We start from the raw sequence: 22114 nt of genomic DNA, 5'->3' as shown, positions 1-22114 counted from the left end.
TCCTTAAGTCCTTACAGAAAGCTACTCGTCGATTTATCGTTTGATCTTTCGAAAAAAGACGTCGAGACGTTAAAACTCGCGGGCGTCGATGTCATTCCACGCAGAATAACAGAAAACATTGCCACTGGGTTGCAGTTCTTCGATGTTCTGGAGCAAGATGGTAGAATTGGACCGCGAAATCTAAACCTTCTGCAGGATATGCTTAAAACAGTTGGCAGGCTGGATCTTGCTTGGAAAATTCAGGCTTTTTTATCAACATCCCCAAACAGTGGTACTGACGGTATAGAGTTTGAATATCACTTCAATCAAGCGAAAGACCAAGATTTTATGAAACGCTGTTTCCGTAATTTGATTTGGTGTCTTTTTTTTGTAGTTTGAGTCTCACATTCAAAACTGTGGCAGTGTATTAACTTATAAAAATAGGAGGAGACTTTGAATTTCAGATTTCAGTGATCGCCGAGAGCTTGAACCTAACGGAAATTAAACACCCACCGCTTAAGTGTAAGCGGTCACCACGACTAGCTTTCTTAGTAAAGGAATTTTCAGTCCAATGATCAATATTTAATACTCGATGAGCTAAAATCGCATCTCGGTGCTTCTTGGTATTTTAATAACATTTACGCGTTCTTGAAGCTGCAGTTACATATATGTGAGATGTGTTGAAGACGTAAATCCATCATATTACTTTTCATCTAATGCGTATCCATTCGCCAGACCGGCGTGTTTTAAAATATGTACGTATTCATGGTACTGTCGGACAGTATATTGGACACAATATAAAACTATGTATGTCGTGATCTTGTTTTGAAATTAACATACTGTAACAACACTTGTCTTCGTCATTCTCTTAGTTCTCTTTCGAGAAACATGGTTAATTACCATCAAAAACATTTAAAGTTAGGGTTCAGAGACTTCTTTGTCGTCAAGTTCGAACGTTGTTTACGTTTTTGGAGACAAGATTGAGCCTTTTTAATTAAGACTCAGCCTGTTATTTTTTTTTTCACAGAAGCTACATTTCCCGATGGAGGCTTCAATGGTCCAGAAAATGGAAGTCTTTCAAACCATGCAGCGAAAAGAAGCAAGCTCTCTTTTAACGACACAGAAGGTAGAGGGCATAAACTAAATTTTGAACTTCTTTCGCTAATCCTGACTTGTTTACTTGTTTTTAAAACTTTCTCAAAAGGGCCATTAACTTGTGATCAGATTGCATGGCAGGATGACTCAGTACCAGACGGCATTCAGGATGACCCTCCTTTGAATGATATAGCTAGATCACGACAAGGTGGGACACAAGTAATTTTAGACAAATGGGTCAGCATTTTTTTGGATCACTTTTGCTATGATATATTACTTAGGACTGTAAACCGTTGTTCAAATCACCAAATTACATGAGAATAAACTAGAGAATTGAATTTCTCTGTACTTTTGAGCGAAATTTAAGGCACTAACACATGAACGACTAATCATGTTAAGACATATCAACAACCTTTGTCTATTTGCATATGCATGGTTGCATTTCTGCTTTATATATTTTTGGCATTAACCAGCATTACCACTTGTTTTAGCATGCTTAGTCAGAGCAATCGGGTTTTGTCGCCACGTTTTCAACTCTGCACGTAATTTCCCTCTTCTCTCAGCAGTGTAGTAAAATGTATTTGCCTATCAGGGAAATAATAGTCATGGTATGTTTAAAGTTTCTGGGAAGATTCAAAGCTTAAAGCAATAATACTAGCCATAACGTCTCGCAGAGCAATTCCTCTAGTAAAGGTACGGGAGATTCAACTACGACAAAGTCTTTGACCCTGATTTTGTTTATTTGTATATGCTGGCAAAAATAATCGACCGGTTACGATGACTTCGATTTAATTTCCTGCATTTGAGTCCTTTAAAAGTTTTTTTTTATTATTACTAAGTTTGGAATGCATTAAATATTTTTCCACTTTAAATCGACAGCCCCGGAACAGGTAGAAGCATCCCAGCTTGCTCGTCAGTCGCTGTTGAACAGTTCGGATCATGCTGGTGGTCCTGCAGTGGTTATGAGAGGCGGTCATGCAGCCGTTGCTCCACAAATAAGCAGTTGTCTTGCCGCTGTAGGTTTTACATCATCTGATGGGAACATAGGTGGGTCAAAATTCAAGGATCAGCTGATTAACAAATTAACAAGAAAATTGAAACGTCTACATTTGGAGCAGGTTGCAACAGACATCTCAATGGGTTTGTTAGCAGCAGATGAGAACATCATAAAAAATTCAGTTGACAGAATGTAATTTGAAAGTTTCGTTTTTAGGCCATATTCTTAGTCTTGGGACTGAAACCACCTTGCGTGCAATCCAGCGGTTTGCGGCTGTCCGGAGGAACAACGTTCTAAATAGCCTCATTTCATCTGAACTTGAAATGTCTTCTTCATTGCCTAGTTGCCTAGTATTTTAACTCGTCTTCATGTCTATAGGCTCCTCGTCAAGTGTTAGGGGCCCTAGTGCACTGGGATCTTCAGGAACACAGACGGGACAGCAACATGTGGGGATTCAGGGTAGCTCGGCATCTGGTCGGATCAAACATGTTGGACCAGAGCCCACTCGATATGTAGATTTTCTGGCTTGCCAAGGCTACGTTGTGGAAATATTAGGTGGCAAACATTTCAAGACTCCTGAAGGCGAGTTTGTGGAAATGAAGAGTGGGACGTTGTATAAGATACACGTGAAAAACACACATGCCTACGGTGAGAATGGCCATATGCACTAACGTTGCAGACATAACTCAGTGTACAACCCGTCTTTTAAACGGGCGAGGCTATTACTGGAAAAAAGTGCATGATGACATACTATAGAATAATAAGACTGTTTCAATACGTAAATAATCGCGACGCGTATTAGAATAGAGGCGCACTCCAGAGTGGCATAATCATCCGATTATTAACAGAAATCAGATATGCTTATCAGATCTTGTAACAAAGATAACCGGCCAAATGTCCTGGTCTTGAAAATAATTGATAAAACAGTCGCAGGAATAGAAAACGTCGTGAGATCCGAGAAGATTGTCGTCAAGAGCTCTCGGGGAATAGATCTGCGTCGCAGAAAAGAGAACACAGTTCGACTCGCAGCTACCCAAAAGGGCGAATAGCCAGCCAGTCCCTATCAAACTTTAAGCGATCACTCCTGATTACAAACATATTAATTCAATAGAACAGAGCTTTGCTAATAGAATTTAAAAGCTCATTCAAAATTAATGTCTCTATTCCCTTTCTACAGCTTGCAATTTGGATGTATCTATTGATGGTTATGACGTTGGAGGGTGGGTTGTTGATGGAGGACAAGAGTTCACAATAGAGAGGCCTGCGTACGAGGCAAAGAAATTCACGTTCTACCGTGTGAAAACCGCGCCTGAGGAAGCGGGCATTGAACCAGGCAGGGCCGAAAATGGTGTTGTGAAGTGTGTGTTCACACCTGAAGCGTTCCTTAATATTCCTGTGATAATTTCTGAATCGCCTCAGCCACTGAATATAAACATGCCTCCATCCACGACAGTTGGCGATCTAAAACGTGAAATACAACACAAGTTGAATGTGACTGAAGACCCGGATCAAGTTCTTTGTGTCGCGGAGGACAAGGTTTTATTAAACTCTGACTCAGTGAGGTAAGTGCAAACGCTCACTGCATGTCGGGATTAACATATATCACTTGTAGAATCGACAAGCAGAAAATGGACATGGATCGGCCACACACTCAGAAGACCAAATTACTGCATTGTCCGACAAGCTCTTCGTTGGAACCCGTAGGGAAGTAGACGGAGTGGGAAACCGCGGAACAGCTGAAGGAGAGACGCAGACCACGCCATCCAGTCGAGAGGTCTTTCCTGACATCAGCTGGAACGCCTGACCAGGGACAGAGGGGACTGGAGGGACTTTGTCAGTGGCCTATGTTCCGAGATGGAATAATAACAGGCTTCAGATCAGATCAGATTTGTAGAATCATTTTCTTTAATTGTTTCGTGGAAGTAAATGCAGCTATTTTATGATCTTTGAAGTCTTGCAATCAAAAGCTAATATATTTTTCTCGGAATCTTTCCCAATATATCCAATTAGTTTAAGTAGACATACTTGTATTACGGTGCATACCCATCCTGGGAGTCCCAGGGGCAGTTAGTTGGGGTGAAAATAAGTAAATCCGGCAAGGGGGAAGAGCCCCGGGGGAGGGGCCTCCCATATAAAAAGGACGGGTGTGCTTATGGTACCCTTTAGGGGTTTAAAAAAGCGGTTTTAGTGTCTCTTAGAGAGTTCCCCCCTCGTAAGGTATACAGAGGGAGCTTTTGCGGTACCTTTTAGGGTACTGAGTTGAAAATGGTACGACAGGAGGTAATGTGCTGTTTAAGAATTGGTACCTCTCTACGGGTGAAAAACTTGGGGGAAGAGCGCTTCATATTATAGCCAGGTTTACTTCGTCCCGTCCCAACTTACTGCTCCTGGATCGCTGAGGATTCTGCACGCCATGCATTAAAGGATTTGTCGACAAAAGACACTTAAGCCAAACTCTAACTGAAATCCATCAGCCGAGTTTTTTTTTCTGGTTTTCTATTTAGCAGTGTTTATCATTTCTGTTTCTATTTTTTTCTTCCTTTTTTTTTTTTTTTTTTGGTTGTTTGTTTTTTTCCTTAACAGGGGTCTACCTACAGGAAATCTGAGACTTATTGCTACCGAACTTGAGATTACAATCGAGACGTCAACCAGGACAAATTTATCCGTCGAGGTACATCCAGGCAGAGCAAAGGTGTGCGATGTAATGAAACAGATAGAAAGAAAGTTAAACGTTCCTATAAGGGACCAAAAGCTGTACCATGGTAGAGCCCGTCTATCAGACGCACCAAGAAGAGGCCTTCCTTATGGACTCATCTGTAGTCCACAGCCGACGTTAATACTCATTGTCCCAGAGTATATTCATATCACAGTAGCAAATGAAAATGGCGTCTTACATACCATAAAGACAGATAAAGAAAAAAGCCTGAAAGCGCTCATGAAAGAAATACCTTCGTGCAGCTCCCTTCAGGAAAACGAAGAAGCCATTTTCTACTTCAATGGAAGGCAAATTTGTCCCACCAAAGGTGAAGCAACCTTAACAAGCCTTGGTCTTTGCTCTGGATCAAAGTTGGAGCTGAAAGTGATCGTAATCTTCATTACAGTTCAAGTTTGCTTCCCAAATGGTTCACCATCGGTCAATGCGAAATGTAGTCCCCAAGAGACATTCATAGATTTGGTTAAAAAGCTGGAAACGGAGGGAGAGAAAAGAGAGCTAGGAAAAGTTCTATTTGCAATGGAGGAGAGAGTCTTTGATCCAGATCAAGACAAGGCTCCACTGCAAGGTACAACTGATGCTCTCGTGAAAACTATTAAACCATCACAATAAATAAATAAAAAAATAAATAAATATGCTCAAAGTACTGCCATAGAATGTTTTGAAAACGGGAGAAAGAGGATAACTATTGCTTTTGTTAATTTTCTCTCGTTTGTTAGCTTATGGAATCAGTCATGGCTCCGTACTAGAAATGAGGAGCGATAGAGCTAAATCTAACGCTGCTAGTGATGAAGATCGCGATGCCGACGTTTCGATGTTTGGAGATCAGTAAGTATGACTGAACTAGCTACAGCTTAGTACTAAAACTACTTTGTTTAGCCCCTCAAGGACTTTTCCAAACCATTAGCTGATCTCGGGCAGTGCAGGTGTCTGCAAACATTTTGACATACCGGTCTTCTCTGAACGTCGCACGAGACATTTTGTTTTGTTTTGTTTTTTTTCGAAGATGCTTGTTTGGAATTGGAATTCAATGAAACGACAAATTTATGAAAACATAACAGACATACCATATTAAATAGAGTGCTTTAATATTATACTCGACCCAAACAGTATAGGTTAAAGTTTTTTTTTTCTAAAATAAAAGTCACACCACCGTGGTAAGTTAATTAACGAAGAAGTCAAGTTGTAATAATTACTGGCTTGGCCATCATGCAGCGATGTCATGCATTATGAAGCTTATTACCCTTCTGATTGAGATATCATTGAGCCATCGTTAGGCGACAAGATTACAATGAGGTAATTTTTGTCTTTGTTCAATGTTAGTGGAATAGAAGGATGTCTTCTGGATTGGCTTGGTGCCAGTTTTGTGGACGACAAGGTTGAGGACGAACTAAGAAGGTCACTATTATTTAACCTAGGACGTACAAGTAAACTCGTACTCCCGCAGTGGGACAAGGAGCGGGGGGAGTCTGATGGCGCCCCTCGTCACCATCCCTGGCTTTTCATTCTTTTAAGGCACAGCGAAATATATTTTAATTGAGTAGACAGCCCTGAGCCTGCTCATAGTTAATAGAGGGAATGGTTATGAAACCTGGCAAAGTTCTATGGTTTTTTTTTTTGCGGCGGGGGGGGGGGGGGGGGGGGGGGGTTTGGCGGTTTTCAACCCGCACAAAACCTGGCAAAATACAAAACGTGGTTAGGTGTGCTCATACAACTAACCAATAAAAGCATTGCAATTTTGTAATTCCTGTATAGTCAATGGGCATAAAACTAAAAATGTACAGGGTCAAGGACCTGCCAAAATAAATCTCAACCTGTTTGTTTGCTTCTTTAATGTTTACCGGGCTTCTTAACCATTCCCTCTATTAAGTATGTAAGGCCTGCTCTTCAGCAGTTTTGTTGGTTATGACGTCATATGACGTCAAATGGAACTGTTACCGCACTAAATGAGAACCGGAGAATTTAATGTTCGGGGTATATAACCTGCGATGGACTAGCATCCCATCCAGGGGGGGGGGGGGGGAGGGGGGAGTAGAAATACTCCTTGTCGCTTCATGCTACTGAAACCGGAGATAAGCGACGGACTGATGGCTAGTTGGTTCAAATGCGGACTTAACCTTTACCCTATGAACTAACATACGTAGTGATGTCCAGTTTGTCTATAATAGTTTCGACTGAAAAGGCGTGTAAAATGACAAGAAAATGTCCATCTTCCTTTATTCGTATATCGTAAAAAGTTTCAAGTTTGAACAGTATGTGTATTAATATATAGAAACAAATTGAATATTTTGTCTTTCGATAACTTGTTAATATAGACCAAAAGGTAAGAGGCCGGAGTTTGGAGCACTCTCAGAGGCCACAAGGGGAAGAGGTATTTTCCTTCTACATGCTTGGCATGCCTGATGAGTATAGTAATTTTAGTTTTAGATTTAGTGATTTTAATCGTTTTTCTCCTCATGATCATAGCTAAACAATTAGAATTATCATTCGATGCATGTTTTCTTCCTTTTCATTGGCCAAGAGCCCACCACGTGACCTACAAATAATTACATTTATTATACATTGAACTATCTCTTTTCTGATTGGCCGAAAGCGTACAGTGAATTTTCCAAATCAGCGCCTGTGACGTCATCTAACTGCAGATTACACAATAATCATGTCAAGGACACTCAAGGTCACGGGTATATATATATCTCTCCGTTAGTACGCGCGCTGTGCTTATCAATTTAGCGGGCCGTATTCTCCTGTACGGCCCACTAAAATTTAAAGCTAGTTTTGTTGCCAAACTGTTTCGTGATTTATCGCCGAGTGTTCTTAACTTTTATAGCAAGTGAAAGTTTAAAACTTTCTTATACTCTAAATTGTATAATAAAGCGTGCTAACGACTTAAAAACAGTTTCAAACTGCCTCGTTTTGCTTTCGAGGTACGTCAGAAATTTGAAGCCGTTTCGCGTAAATAGAAATCGTTTCCGAACCCGTCAGACACACAGTAGAGATATAATAAATACCTTACTAACCTCGTTTTCTCGGTCCGTACTGTACGTTACGGTTCCTCGTTTTTTCCCCTTCGATTTACGACCCGCGCGCTTCGCGCTTGGGCCATAAATCGAAGGGGAAAAAACTCGGTCCGTAACTTACAGTACGGACCTCGAACTCGGTTAGTAAGAGGTATGTGTGACCGCTGTGCATGATTTCTAGGGGTAATCATGTCATTCGCGCGCTTTGTGTTGCTTGCCGTCAGTGAAGAAGCAAAAACATGAATTCCATTTTTTTTTCGTTCAATGTATAATAAAACAATTATTAGATTCGGTTTTTGTGATATCCAGAATAATCAAGGTCTCGTTAAGGGTTATCAGCCGAAGCCGAAGGCTTCGGCTGATAATCCATACGTACCTCGACCTTGATTATTCTGGATATCACAAAAACCTCATCCAATAGTTGTTTAGTAACTGTCTACATATAATGTTCTCATTGCTCTTGTGTTACACCGTCTAAAAGTGTTTTGCTGCAAATAATATTCTGCTTATGAGTAAATATAACAAGTCTAACCACACTCTTTTTTGAAAATTCTGAGCTGTCAGAGATCGAATGACAAAGTCGGTGATCAAATGATAAAACATTTGCTGAACTCGGTTATTGCAAAATACCATGAGTCGTCAGTGTCCGCAGATCAATTACTTGCCTCAACCTTCGACTTCGGCAAATAATTGATCTGCTCGCCACTAACAAATCACGATACTTCGCAATAACTATAGGTAGGGCCCGGTTCAGACGCCGTACTTCACATGAGCCGAATTTAATTCGAATTTAGGCCGACCCAAATTAATTTAGACCGGCTAAATTGATTCAGACGCCGATCTCAATTCCAGCCAAACTAAATTCAATAGGAGATAAAAGCACATTTCGATCAGCGCTGATATGCGCTGAACTGATGTAAACATAGTAAACAATAACCAAGCACGATCCAAAGCCGTCTTGTGAAAGAAAAATATAAGAAAAGTCGGCAAAAAAGAAGCAGAATGAGGCAAAAGACAACTGATAAATTAGTTCAGATGTCTTACTTTATATGAACTTAATTTCAACATAAAGTTTCAACTGCCAACATTTTTGAATGCAATGAAATACAACGCAACTTGGGCAAAAAGCCCAACTGCAATATTCAGGTTAATTCAATGCAATGTTCACACGTCATTCAAACACAAGCACGAAAATTATGATGAATGCACATTAATTTGTCTTAATTTTGATGCTGTTTACCAGGGTGGCAGCAAGTTTGCGCACGAAAACAGAAAAACACAAACTGCACATATCGGCTACATCTCTGACGAACGAAACCCGCCAAGCAGCGTCAGCCACTGATGCACAATTTATACTTTGGCGCATACTCAGGTCTTCAAAATACATTAAAAGTACATTAAATTAATTTATGTATTTGGTTAAGGCATTCGGGCCATGTGAAGATCGGCGTCCGAATCAAAGCCGGTGCACAGCCGTTATTCCCGGCTGAGCCAGACTTAAAGAACGGCTGAGCCGATCCGAACTCAATCAGCCGTTTCGAATTGATCCTGAATTCGATTCAGCTCGTGTGAAGTACGGCGTATGAACCGGGCCTTAGCTCAGTATTTGTCAACTCCAACAAACAGATTTTTAGCTATTTTCGAACCGGCAAAATTCATGCACATTTCCTGGTTGAAGAAAAACTTGTCTTGCAGATTTTTAATATTACATTTTGCATGGATGTTTAACCATAGCCAATTTCTGTATAATTCCTGAAATTTTGAGCATTGTTTTAGGGTAGTGCGGGTAGATTTCGTTTAAACTGCTAGTGCCCAGTCTGCCATTTTAAAGCACTCGCTAGTTCATTTTGGCTACTTGTCAACTTTTGTATTGTTTAAATGTTACATATGATGCAATTAAAGAAAGAAACTGGGACCACGTTAAAGCACTTTGGAAAACAGTAAAATTTGGCCTCTTTTCTATTATTAGAATTAGAATTTTAAAGCCATTTTAACCCTTGTTACATATTCATTAGATCGAGAAAGCAGCAAAATCACAGATAGCTTCAGAAGTAAGGCAGCGTCCACACTTCGCCGGAGAAATTTGAAAGCGCAGCTTTACTTCTACGGTTAGGCCTACCGTCCACACCAATCCGTCACGAAAACGGAGTTTTTTGAAAACGCTCTTCAAACCGGAGGAATTGGAAAATGCCGGCTTTTCGTTTTAGTGTGGAGGGAATACAATTGAAAACGGAGCTTTTCGAACGCGATGTAGCCATGATTATCATTTTATTTCCCTGACCGAGTTGCCCTCAAACACAAATCCAAAACAAAAACGGTAATTGTTAAGTTTTCAAATTCCTCCGGCGTAGTGCGGACGGAAACATCTTATGCGTTTTCAGGGTGAATTCTCCGTTTTCAAATTCCTCCGGCGTCAGTAGTGTGGAAGGGGCCTAAGACGACCGTTTTAAAATAATGGCCAAATATCCGAGATTGTTCTTTTTTCCAAAGGGGCACGGTAACAAATCCTGGAATAATCTGATTGCTTCTTTGCGCGGTCCGGAGTTTCCTATCTCTGAACACGGTCACGGTAACGTGCGCGCGCGATGTGCGTGCAGAAAAGGTCAACAGTTATAAGAAGTGATTTGAGAGAGAGGAAAAAGTTTTTTACCGGCTATGGTTGGTCCGAGCAGTGAAAACAGTTTTTCACAATACGGACCGGCGTCCCAACCGGCAAATAAAATACTTTTGTTTTGGCGCCAAATGAGAGCTATTGTTTATATATCTGCACAAATTATCATCCATTTATACTGTATGTGGGAGAAGTTTTTTCTTACTAATTTACTTTTTATTGTCTACAGCTTCAAGAGATCTTTTAAAGGATGCAGGTAAGTGATTTGCCGTCTTACTTAAATTTTGGACTGCCTAAGGAATCAATCAGAAACCTCCTTTTCATCCTGGAACAGGCTGCCTTATAATAAAACACAATGCTTAACGAACTTGTATCCCAAGTAACCATATTCCAAGTAACAAAGCAGGACGCCTCATGCAACACAACCTACCAGCGAGCTCGCGCAAAAAAACAGTTATTTTCTGTGCTAACCTTCTTTTTAAAAAATGTAAACACCAAAACAAAAATATGAACCCATTTTGTCGATAAGACGCAAAACAAAATGGCTACGAATTGCGCATGCTCTGAACTTATTGGACGCCCCTGCTCCCATACGGATTAGTGAAAATGTACCATATTTGCCATTTTCTAAACTTCTCAGGTTAGAAATGGATGATCCTGAATTACCACCACCACCACCTCCACCGCCTTTAAAGCGACAAAATGCCCTTTGGGGTAAAAAGCTTCTGGAAGCTTTGAACCCCAACGGACATGTTGACTAACATTTTAGTCGACATTTTCGGGACGCTATTCGGCCTCCCTCATGACTAACCAATGAGAATTTTACCTTTGGCCTACTGAAGAAATGCAAAGGCATATAAAGCGCGAGGACAGAGGTAGACAATGTATAGCGTAAGACAATATTTTTTGTAATCCTGCGTAGCAGACGTCTTCTCTTCAAGGAAGAAAGGCGAACGAAAAGCTTGTGATACGCAGACAAAGAGAACAGCACGGGAACCGACCAGCGCGCAGTTGTTTTGCTTAAACGAAAGAACCAATTATTTTTATTCCTATCAAAGTTTTAGGGGATTTCAAGGCGAATAAAGTAAAGTAGACATCGCCAATTACTTTAAAAAAACTTCAAAGAGGCCAGCGAGTTATTGTGTGACAACAACAGCGCGAAGACTCGTGTCAATCGGTCAGATTTTTTTGAGAAACTCGGCTTTCAAGACCAGATCTTTAGCAAAGAAACAATTATTTTTATTCCTAGCAAAGTTTTAGGGGATTTCAAGGCGAATAAAGTAAGGTAAGCATCGCCAATTACTGAAAAACTTCAAAGAGGCCAGCGAGTTATTGTGTGACAACAACAGCGCGAAGACTCGTGTCAATCGGTCAGATTTTTTTGAGAAACTCGGCTTTCAAGACCAGATCTTTGGCAAAGAAACAATTATTTTTATTCCTAGCAAAGTTTTAGGGGATTTCAAGGCGAATAAAGTAAGGTAAACATCGCCAATTACTGAAAAACTTCAAAGAGGCGAGCAAGTTATTGTCAACAACAGCGTGAAGACTCGTGTCAATCGGTCAGATTTTTTTGAGAAACTCGGCTTTCAAGACCAGATCTTTAGCAAAGAAACAATTATTTTTATTTCTAGCAAAGTTTTAGGGGATTTCAAGGCGAATAAAGTAAGGCAAACATCGCCAATTACTGAAAAACTTCAAAGAGGCGAGCAAGTTATTGTCAACAACAGCGTGAAGACTCGTGTCAATCGGTCAGATTTTTTTGAGAAACTCGGCTTTCAAGACCAGATCTTTAGCAAAGAAACAATTATTTTTATTCCTAGCAAAGTTTTAGGGGATTTCAAGGCGAATAAAGTAAGGTAAACATCGCCAATTACTGAAAAACTTCAAAGAGGCCAGCGAGTTATTGTGTGACAACAACAGCGTGAAGACTCGTGTCAATCGGTCAGATTTTTTTGAGAAACTCGGCTTTCAAGACCAGATCTTTAGCAAAGAAACAATTATTTTTATTCCTAGCAAAGTTTTAGGGGATTTCAAGGCGAATAAAGTAAGGTAAACATCGCCAATTACTGAAAAACTTCAAAGAGGCGAGCAAGTTATTGTCAACAACAGCGCGAAGACTCGTGTCAATCGGTCAGATTTTTTTGAGAAACTCGGCTTTCAAGCCCAGATCTTTAGCAAAGAAACAATTTTTTTTATTCCTTGCAAAGTTTTAGGGATTTCAAGGCGAATAAAGTAAGGTAAACATCGCCAATTACTGAAAAACTTCAAAGAGGCCAGCGAGTTATTATGTGACAACAACAGCGTGAAGATTGGTGTCATCAGTCAGATATTTTTGAGAAGCTCGGCTTTCAAGACCAGATCTTTAGCAAAGAAACAATTCTTTTTATTCCTTGCAAAGTTTTAGGGGATTTCAAGGCGAATAAAGTAAGGGAAACATCGCCAATTACTGAAAAATTTCGAAGAGGCGAACGAGTTATTGTGTGACAACAATCTTCGAAGTTTTTGTCACAGAATAATTCGCTCGCGTGAAGATAAGAGTGTTATTCCGTGGATAATTATTCTCCGGAACTTCTTCTGTGATATCCTTTACGTAAAGAAATCACACCAAAACCATGCTATACATCTAAAATCTCATTTAGACTATCAGATAGTCTAAATCTGTGCTATTTGGAATGTATGTTTATGTGGTACGAACATGTACGAACGTGTATGTAGGTGGTACGAAAATGGGTGGTACGAAAAGATGTTGGTACGAAAAACCCGGATACATGTAATGGCCTATGGTAAAAATCGGATGCAAATATCCATTACAAGTCCAACGCTTGAAATAGCCAGCTTGAAATACGCGATATCGGAAACAATAGAATAAAGAATAACTTTCGAGGCCTTTGTTTCTTAGCCCCGCCTTGACAAGTTAATGAGCTAAGGCAGTATTCCCTTCGGAGGAAAGCGTACGTGATCTTTGACCAATCAGAGCGTCCCTGTTTACGCTTCGCTGCTAATATTACAGACCTATAATTTTTATTCGACTGCAAGTAAATGTCCCGAGAACAATAGGCATTCTACGCGATGCTTTCCCGAGTAGTGACGTAAACAATGGCAATACAGTAACGACCGCTAACCGGAAATCACTCGAATTTAACAAATAGCAGATTAAACGAATAGAAACGAAATAAACGTTCAAAGTCACTGTTTAAACTATTTCACATTCTTCGAGGACACGCTCCTTCTCCAAGGTGTAATGAGTAAAAACATACTCCAAAAAATTGAATTTATTTTTGTCTGAATTGAGTCAGCATCGATGTATTGCACGGTTTCTCACGGTAGTGTTCCTCTGCTAGCCATTTCGCATTTTGAACACATTTTCCTTATGTTACGTCGTTTTGTAAGCAAAATAACCAGTTGTATCATCACATTGTATGATATCCGGTCATATGAAGGGAAAAGGGTACAGGAAGGACAAATCTCTACCAAATGTCTCATTTGAGAAACTTTTAGTACTTTGTGACGCTTGTTGTGCTGCTTTAGCTTTCATAACAAGGGTGCCGATTAGTCAAGACCAAGAATAAACAAACGCAATTGAGCCGGCACCTGTCAAAATTATACCATCGTCTGTTTGACGCCACGTGGCTGAATTTGCGAACAGTTCTCGGCCAAAGAAAACGCCAGTTGGCTGGGCAGAAAAAGCCGTACGATCTGAGATCGTAGTAAAAAAAGTTCCGTTTGAGGCTACTCCTACCCATAAAAGAAGCGAGCTAGAGCTTTGACTTCATTCAATAGAATTGTAACTTAATTCTGAGAGTGAAACTTGTAATTTCAGATCGATAAACGAGCGCCGCAAAACGAACTTGAGTACCCAGCCCTCCTCGGCCAAAGCAACTACATTAGCCGCTGTTCCGGAAAATGAGCCCGCACTTCCTTCCATCTCAGTACTCATGAAATGAATCATATTTCGCTGCGTACTAGCTACGGGTGCTCGCAAATTTTGGGAAATTACTGAACAAATTGAGATAAACTTTCAATTCGTGCAAATTATACTAACCAGAAAAAATATATTTGTTTGATTACGCTCGTAGAAACAAAGTCCGTTGATCGATCGATGGCCGATTGTATTGAAAAACTTAATCAACCTTTCACGGCTTTTACCTGTAGATTGTATGAAACGCCTTTTAAACCTTTTTATTAAGCATTTGCGTGGTCAAAGAGCCATTGAGTCTAAATATATTTGTTGGATTACGCGCGTAGAAGTGTTGTTCACTCCCATAGCAACAGAATAATTGATTCTTTATGACTGCAACCATTCATTGCTTTCCGAAATCGCATGAAAAAACTTCAGGCGAAATAACTTTTGGTCGAGGCGAATCGACTTTTTGGGAGCGACACGACTTTGAGTTGGGGCGAGGCGGTTCGGGGGAAAAGGACGTGGGGCGAAACGACCTGTTACCAAAGAACGCCTGAGGGCAAACTTAACAAAAAGGTCGTTCTGGTATACCAAGATCTGGTATACCCTCTGATTGTTTAATTTTGACAGGATATGTCAACATTCGAGCGTTACTTACGCAAATGAGAAATGCGATATCTGCTGACAACTAAAAACCACAAGCCGGCGGTCATGTTACCGCGGGTCCCTTTAGGCGGTCTATAAGTGGGCGGAAGGGCCTTTTGTTAAGTTTGCCCAAGGGCGCTCTTTCGCTCTCTCTCGCCGCGCTTCTCCCCTACTTTTTCACTCGCCGTTCTTTGCGACGCACCTCAACTGACCAGAGTTTGGTCCACTCAGATTTATGGTTAATTGATGATACATGGCTTCGGAATTTTAAGGAGGGGAATTTACATGGTCCCTGGGCCAAAATATGCTTTCTTTTTGACGCCCCGAGTATGTCAATGCATAGAGATTTTATGGTGCCCGAGTATGTCAATTTATAGAGATTTTGCTGAGATTCTATGGTGCCCCGAGCATGTCAATTTACAGAGATTTTATGGTGCCCCGAGTATGTCAATTTATAGAGATTTTACGGTGCCCCGAGTATGTCAATTTACAGATTTTACGGTGCCCCGAGTATGTCAATTTACAAAGATTTTACGGTACCACGAGTATGTCAATTTACAGAGATTTTACGGTGCTCCGAGTATGTCAATTTACAGAGATCTTATGTACCCCGAGTATGTCAATTTACAGAGATTTTACGGTGCCCCGAGTATGTCAATTTACAGAGATCTTATGTGCCCCGAGTATGTCAATTTACAGAGATTTTATGGTGCCCTGAGTATGTTAATTTACAGAGATTTTACATGATAAGGCGTAACCTGTAAAATCTTTGTAAGTGGTAAATTTACAAACATTCTTGGAAGATTTTGTTAAGTCTGTAAATTATGAGTCCCATCCTCTTATTCTAGCTGCTACAGTTTGCAACCATTTTACAAACATTTTGAAATGAACAGAACTAAAAACTAAACAAAAGGTTTATAAAATAAATTTACAGACATTCTGTTTTTAAGCAGAATAAGTACCAAGTCTGTAAATTCAGGATCTACAGACATTTCATAAAGCCTGTAAATGGGTTAAATTTTCCAGTGATTATCACATTCCTGGGTAGTACAAGAGACGGAAATTTCTCAGTTGGAAGTACCAGATTTTATCTCGAAATTGTCTTTTCACACGAATAAAACTATTAAAACATGGCGTATGTGTCTGCCGTTACCTTATGCTAATGAGGTAAAATTTTGACCCAATATGGTCTAAGCTCTCGTAAGCGACCACCTCCCGTAAGCGCTTACGGGAGGTTCGACTGTATAATTTTTGGGCTTGAATCTCAGTTCTCAGTCTCTCGCGAAAGACGCACGTGACCGAGATCAACTCGTGAACATGTTTTCACAGGTTACGACTGCAAAAATTAAAATCGTGGTGGCAATTTTCATGATAGTCCGTATAATGTACAACTTCGGTGCTCTATTAGAATTTTGATGTACCGAATGGGGGCTATTATTGATGTTATATAATATAATTTGATGGAAAAAATAATATCAAAACAACCAAGTTACTCCTCATGTAAAATACCCTTAATGTGTGTGGAGAAGGGGGAGGGGAGGGGCTTTAGTACTGTAATGGATTATCTACTTACGTAGTTTCTACTGTTTACAGGAAACAGAATTTTGAATTGTCTTCCAAGCAGTGAGTGATTTGCTGTCATTGTTATTCTTGGCCATATCTTTAGACAGTATTTAACGACTTAAAGCCTGTTTAATTTTTCCAGTAGTTTTTATCTCAAAAACTGCAACCAAAAGTTGTATCCGACCTTACATGACTAAACTACAGCCTCCTAAAGTTAACTTATCAGAACCGAAGGACAGGTACTAAAATATGCGGCAGTGCAGTGTTCCACTTTGCGAGTGAATCAGTATGAAAGATATTCACATATTTGAAATGCCGAGAAAGATGAAAGTTGTACATAATTTCGATGATCCTTCATGTTTTTCACGTTGTTCCACTTTAACTGGTTTTAAGTAGACCCCAAGTGGACTTATATCGCTCTGAAGCAAGATAGGATGAAGAGAGAGTTAATCCGCCATATAGGACTTACTAAGGTAATCCCTCGCAAAATATTTTAAGATCACTTCGGCGTCAAAAATACCAGAAGGGTCTAGAAATACTGTGACGCGGGTTCTACTGAGGTGAACAGCCTCTCTTATTCAGGTTCCTTAGGAAATGCTCGTCTTCCACGAAAACCTTTAACGAACGTGCGTTGTAGCATAATCCATGGGAGGACTGAATACCACATGAGAAGGATTGCCTAAGGAATAGGGTCTATAGGCGAGTCTTTGCTGACGTCATTGTTTACATTTTTTCTCCTTAACATTTGACTTTGCGTAGAGAAGGCATCACGCTAGACACGAATTGACTACAAACATTTAAAGAGCTTGTGAAACTTAGTAGTTGGTGAAAAGTTTGGTTCTTTGGGTGTAATATTCGAGGGGAAATTGGCTTCCAAAACCTACAAAATTTCTGGGTGGCAAAAGGGCTAATTAGCTCAAGGAATACATTGTTTGTAAAATGTTGAATTTTTAAACCTGGATACACAAAAAGTATTCAATACATAGGGCTCAAATTCCTTGGGACTGAGTTAATCGTGTTGTGCCCTTTCAATATTCAGAACTAATGTTTTTGTATCTCCATCAGAAACTAAATCGCTTATGCTAATGAGGCAACTGTTGTAATCATTCTCCTATATGGGGGATAAACTCACCTACCCTTTATCCTCTCTTGCCAACGAGTTTGGTTTAAAATGATGCAGTAAGTGGAGTGTAAATTAATATTCAGCCACTCCGAATATCTTCTGAAAACGTTTCACCAATCGACACAATCACTGTCAGTTTCGACTTTTGGCAACTTTATTCAATGCATTGATGTTTACTTTGCTATATATATTCAGATACCGAGGGATATGGTAGCGCTCGTGTCGTTGAACCCGATCCAGCCTGGAGAGCTGGAGGGACAACATTACAAGGCTACAGTACACAACAGTTCATGACTGCTGAACCAATCAAAGTGGATACTTCGAGGAAGATTGAACTGGTGCTCAGGCTTGTTGCAAGGTAACATAGAACATATTACGTATTTGCTCGGGCAGTAACCCTGTTACATGTATCCGGTAATTTCCATGTTCACCATTAGAATCAAATTCCCCTGAAACGGCATTCTCCACGGAAACTGGTTATTGCAAGAATACAGTCGAACCTCTCCATTCGGACACCTCTTTAATACGGACAGTTTCCTATGTACCGACAACATTCTCATACATTTCCGTTAAAAAAAATCCCTCTATAATACGGACCCTCTCTATAACGGACAATAAATCTCGACCCTAGGAAGCAAATTCATACAAATTTAACCTCTTTATCACGGAGACTCTGGGGACCAGGTCTCGATAATTTGCGGTATGCACCATTTCCTGTCGGCGGTTACACAAACATTGATACTAATTGATACCAATACCAGAACATGCCAAAATGTTAGTTTTCAAAACTTACGTATTTTACAAATGCACACTCTAAACTGTCAGAGGAGACTTGAAAGTCACGTCATTATAGTGACCTCTCCAGTACGGACACTTCTCTAATACGGACACTTCGCTCTGTCCCTTCGGTGTCCGTAATAGAGAGGTTCGACTGTACTTGAGGAGTAGGTTGCGGAAACAAGCTTTTTGTTATCTTGTGTTTTCTGTTGTTGTTCTCAGAGAAGATGAAGAAGACCTCGTATTTCCCAAAGAAGAGTGCAAAGCGCTGTCCACTCTGTGTCCCCCACCAGTCCCAGAGTAGAGAGGAACTGACACAGAGTAAATGACAATCGGTTGTGATACCAATCTCGTTCCCAGAGTCTTCGTTCCCCCTGACCAGCGGTCGGAAAACGAAAGCTCTGGAAGTAACCATTTCAGGCATGCGCCATAGACGCAGACTGCGCAGTGAAACCGGATGGGCAGAATCACCAGAATTCGGTTATTTCAAAATGGTTGCTCCCAGAGCTCTCGTTTTCCGACCGCTGGTCAAGGGGAACGAGGACTCTGGGAACGAGATTGTTGTGATACCGTGTACGAGATTGCCAACATTCCTGTGCGCAGGAGCCATGAAAGATTTTCATTTTTATACCGCTGCGGCCCCCTGAGCGCTGATGTGTACAGGCCCGCAAATGATGGAAATGGTCACCTTGCAATAAAACAAGGAAACGTATGGACTCAGGAATTTGGACAGTGGATTAAAAAATTATCTGACCGATTTTTTTTTTACTACTGTGAAACTCAGAAAACCGTGAACAATCACAATAAAGTTCAGAACACGCGAGGAAACCTCAAAACCACAACTTATTGCCGCTCCTGTTTGCGGTTTAATTTTCACACGGTTAATTGGCTTTTACCTACGCAACAATACGCCATAAATACTTCTAGTTTTCACGTTTTTCTGAGTTTCACAGTAATAATACTATATTTTCACAACGCAAGCAAAATGTACAGTATTAACGAACTGAATGCAAATTTCACAACTTTAAAAATGATATCCAACGCCACGAAATGCTGTGTTTGAAATTTGTAGTTCAGCTAGGTGCTTCACTGAATGACTCTATTGGGTCCGGGCCTGAAATGCATGATATGTTCACTATATCCTCAAATTTGGAGACAACTGAGAATTGCAGAGTGAATTGAAAACATTTTCGCGAAGCTTTCGGCACAGAGGAGATTATCAACAGTAAAAAGAAAATTGCACGAGCAAAAGTCGTACGGCATTCAAGACGGATCAACCGTTTATACATCTATCTAAAGAACACTTAGGTAACTCGCACGAAGAACTCTTGAGCACTTTCGTTGAAGCATGTGTCTATCAAGGACGCAAGTATAAGAAGTGTACAGGGAAAAGTTCTAAGCCGAAATTAGATAGCAGAGGCATCTTCGAAGATTCATGTTTACTTTTGCGGTATGCATTCTAAACGAAAAATGTATACGGTTGACACATGTCAATTTGGTATTTTATGCTGTTTGTTTAACTTTCCTTATTGTTGCTTTTATGCCTGAGGTACTTATCTTTCCTTCAACTCGGATGACTAAAAAATATATTTCCATCCATAGACTTTCATGGAGTCCACGCCATTCCTAAAATCAGTTCCGGTCCTGGAATCATTTGCGGTCCAATTTGGGGATCATTTGCGGGCCGGGAGCATTTGCGGACCTGTACAGATGCTAATTTAGCAGGGGTTGTTTTGGCCGGTTTCAGGAAAAAAAAAACGAAAACCGAAAAAACAAAGTAGAAGTTTAAAGTGTAGAATAGCCTAAAATTAATTATTCGTAGTTACTGTTGAGTGCATGAAAAGACCAGACGGAAGTGACCAGAACTTTTCTCAGCCGGCAGTTGGTGTCACTCGCACTTGAGCTAATTGTTACTGAATTGCGTGAATTGGTTTGAGCTAAATTATCAAATTCTTGTCCTCGTTTCTTATTTTGCAATATTAAATCAATCAATCAATCAATCATCAACATGGGTCCTGCGTAAAATAATATTTAACTCAAACATAAGTAATGTTACACTAGCATTTTGCTAGTTATGGTGTCATAGCTAAGGATTAGTCGCAGTACATTTACCGTGTTAGGCTGTAATAGTTTGACAGTGTAAAGTAAATAAACGTGCTTTAATACTGTCGTTCTCCCTTGTTATCCATTGTTTGAGATTGCTCAATGAGATTATCAATAATCAGAGTTAACTGGGAGATCTGCTGTTGGCCAGCGGATGATCGCTGCGGGTATGCGCAGTTGTGCCATTGCTGTGCAGTTTCACCGTCGTGGTTTTACTCTGCCTTGCCTTGTCGCTTTGCCTTTGGTTTGCCCCATCCCACCCGCCTGTTGGTTCATGGTGGGCCCTTGTGTCCAGGAAAGTATACTTTTTCTCTACTGAGAATTCAGTGTGACAGGTGTTAGGGGGAGGTGACCCGTGGGAGGTTGCCATGGATACCCCCCTTTATTGCATTTTGCCCACACTTGCTCATTGCCTGCTTTGCTGTCAATTGGCACCTACCCTCCATTTTGAATATTGTTTATCGACAAGTTTAACATTTTTGTCTGGTGAGATTGCGTTTTCGCTTTGGTCATAGGAAGGAGTACTTGTCTCACCTTTTCGTTTAATCAAGAAGTCCCATGACTTTTACAATCTAGGTTTTCTAAGTACGTTTTTTTGATGACGTCGTTTGAGTCAAATAAACGTTGAAATATACACATCCACCTTGAGCAATCAAAACAAACGTCACAAAACACGAGATTTTTCAATTCTCTTCTCTTATATTGCTGTACATTTCTTTCAACGTCATGCATTGGCAGTTACAAGAATTGATGGCACTAGTTGATAGCAACTGAATTAAATAAACGCTAGCGCTTCGACAAACAGCATTCCAAGCTTGTCTATTCACGTCTTACCCTTGTCAGAGTGTTATGGCGTACTGTACTTTTATTAGTGGCTCCTGCCTCATGCACTCAAGCTTTCGACTTCATTATTGCGGTCTTAAGAAATAATGGCTCGGCCAATCCCAAGCCTCTCCATCCTCCCCGGGCATTTGACAACTTTTCCTTCCCCATGGTAGCACATTTGCTTTAACAGGTCATCCCCGGAGTACGGCATTGTCAAAGAAATTTTATCTTTCAGTTCTTAAAATACGTGCATCTCATTGTTTACCTTGAAATTTCCTGATTGCCTTCAACACAAAACCGAGTTGTTAAACCTCGTTGGAGTCCTGTACTTTCTAGGGAACCTGAGCCCCACTCTCATTCCCACAGGGGCAAAATTTTGCAGTTAGAACCAGGCAGCGTAAAAGTTGCAACGCTGGAACGCTTGGCTGCTATTGTTATTCAATTAGAATGTTTAATAGAAATCGGATTCTTTGAATGCACCTACCTTTTGCGCAAAACTACGGAAGCCCCAAAGGGACATCCACTTCTTAAAAATGGTATCTTTTTTTGTAAATGGGAGTTTGGTTTTCGAAAATGGGAGTTTGTTTTTCGAAAATGGGAGTTAGTTTTACGAAAATGGGAGTTTGATTTTCGAAAATGGGAGTTTGGTTTTCGAAAATGGGAGTTTGTTTTTCGAAAATGGGAGTTTGCTTTACGAAAATGGGAGTTTGTTTTACGAAAATGGGAGTTTGTTTTACGAAAATGGGAGTTTGGTTTACGACAATG

General features: G+C 40.4%; 1 protein-coding gene and 1 long non-coding RNA gene across 2 annotated transcripts; both read left to right on the top strand.

Annotated features, from left to right (window-relative positions):
* Positions 1-376: 376 nt before the first annotated feature.
* On the top strand, positions 377-1078 carry LOC149106081 (uncharacterized). Its single transcript, XR_016209972.1, has 2 exons — positions 377-501; positions 1007-1078. It is a non-coding gene; the product is annotated as an uncharacterized LOC149106081 (long non-coding RNA).
* Positions 1079-1307: 229 nt separating this feature from the next.
* On the top strand, positions 1308-20591 carry LOC110040640 (uncharacterized). Its single transcript, XM_089298346.1, has 13 exons — positions 1308-1311; positions 1954-2121; positions 2450-2719; positions 3249-3628; positions 3948-3961; positions 4655-5352; positions 5504-5612; positions 6108-6182; positions 7100-7155; positions 10642-10668; positions 16552-16581; positions 17840-18002; positions 18644-20591. The coding sequence occupies exons 1-13, from the start codon at positions 1308-1310 to the stop codon at positions 18723-18725; spliced, it is 2076 nt and encodes a 691-aa protein (XP_089154472.1). The 3' UTR covers positions 18726-20591.
* The last annotated feature ends 1523 nt before the right edge of the window (positions 20592-22114 follow it).

The sequence above is a fragment of the Orbicella faveolata genome, unplaced genomic scaffold, assembly GCF_042242905.1.
Source record: "Orbicella faveolata isolate gen_17 unplaced genomic scaffold, um_ofav_v1 contig_3, whole genome shotgun sequence".
Lineage (NCBI taxonomy): Eukaryota > Metazoa > Cnidaria > Anthozoa > Scleractinia > Merulinidae > Orbicella > Orbicella faveolata.
Note: the sequence above shows the minus strand (reverse complement) of the source record. Positions and strands in the feature narration are given on the sequence as shown.

Bases quoted from the DNA above. Each gene is read 5' to 3' on its own strand.
- LOC110040640 (XM_089298346.1), top strand. The intron at 2,122-2,449 runs GTGGGTCAAAAT...TCATGTCTATAG, and splicing joins ATCATCTGATGGGAACATAG to GCTCCTCGTCAAGTGTTAGG. The intron at 2,720-3,248 runs GTGAGAATGGCC...CCCTTTCTACAG, and splicing joins GAAAAACACACATGCCTACG to CTTGCAATTTGGATGTATCT.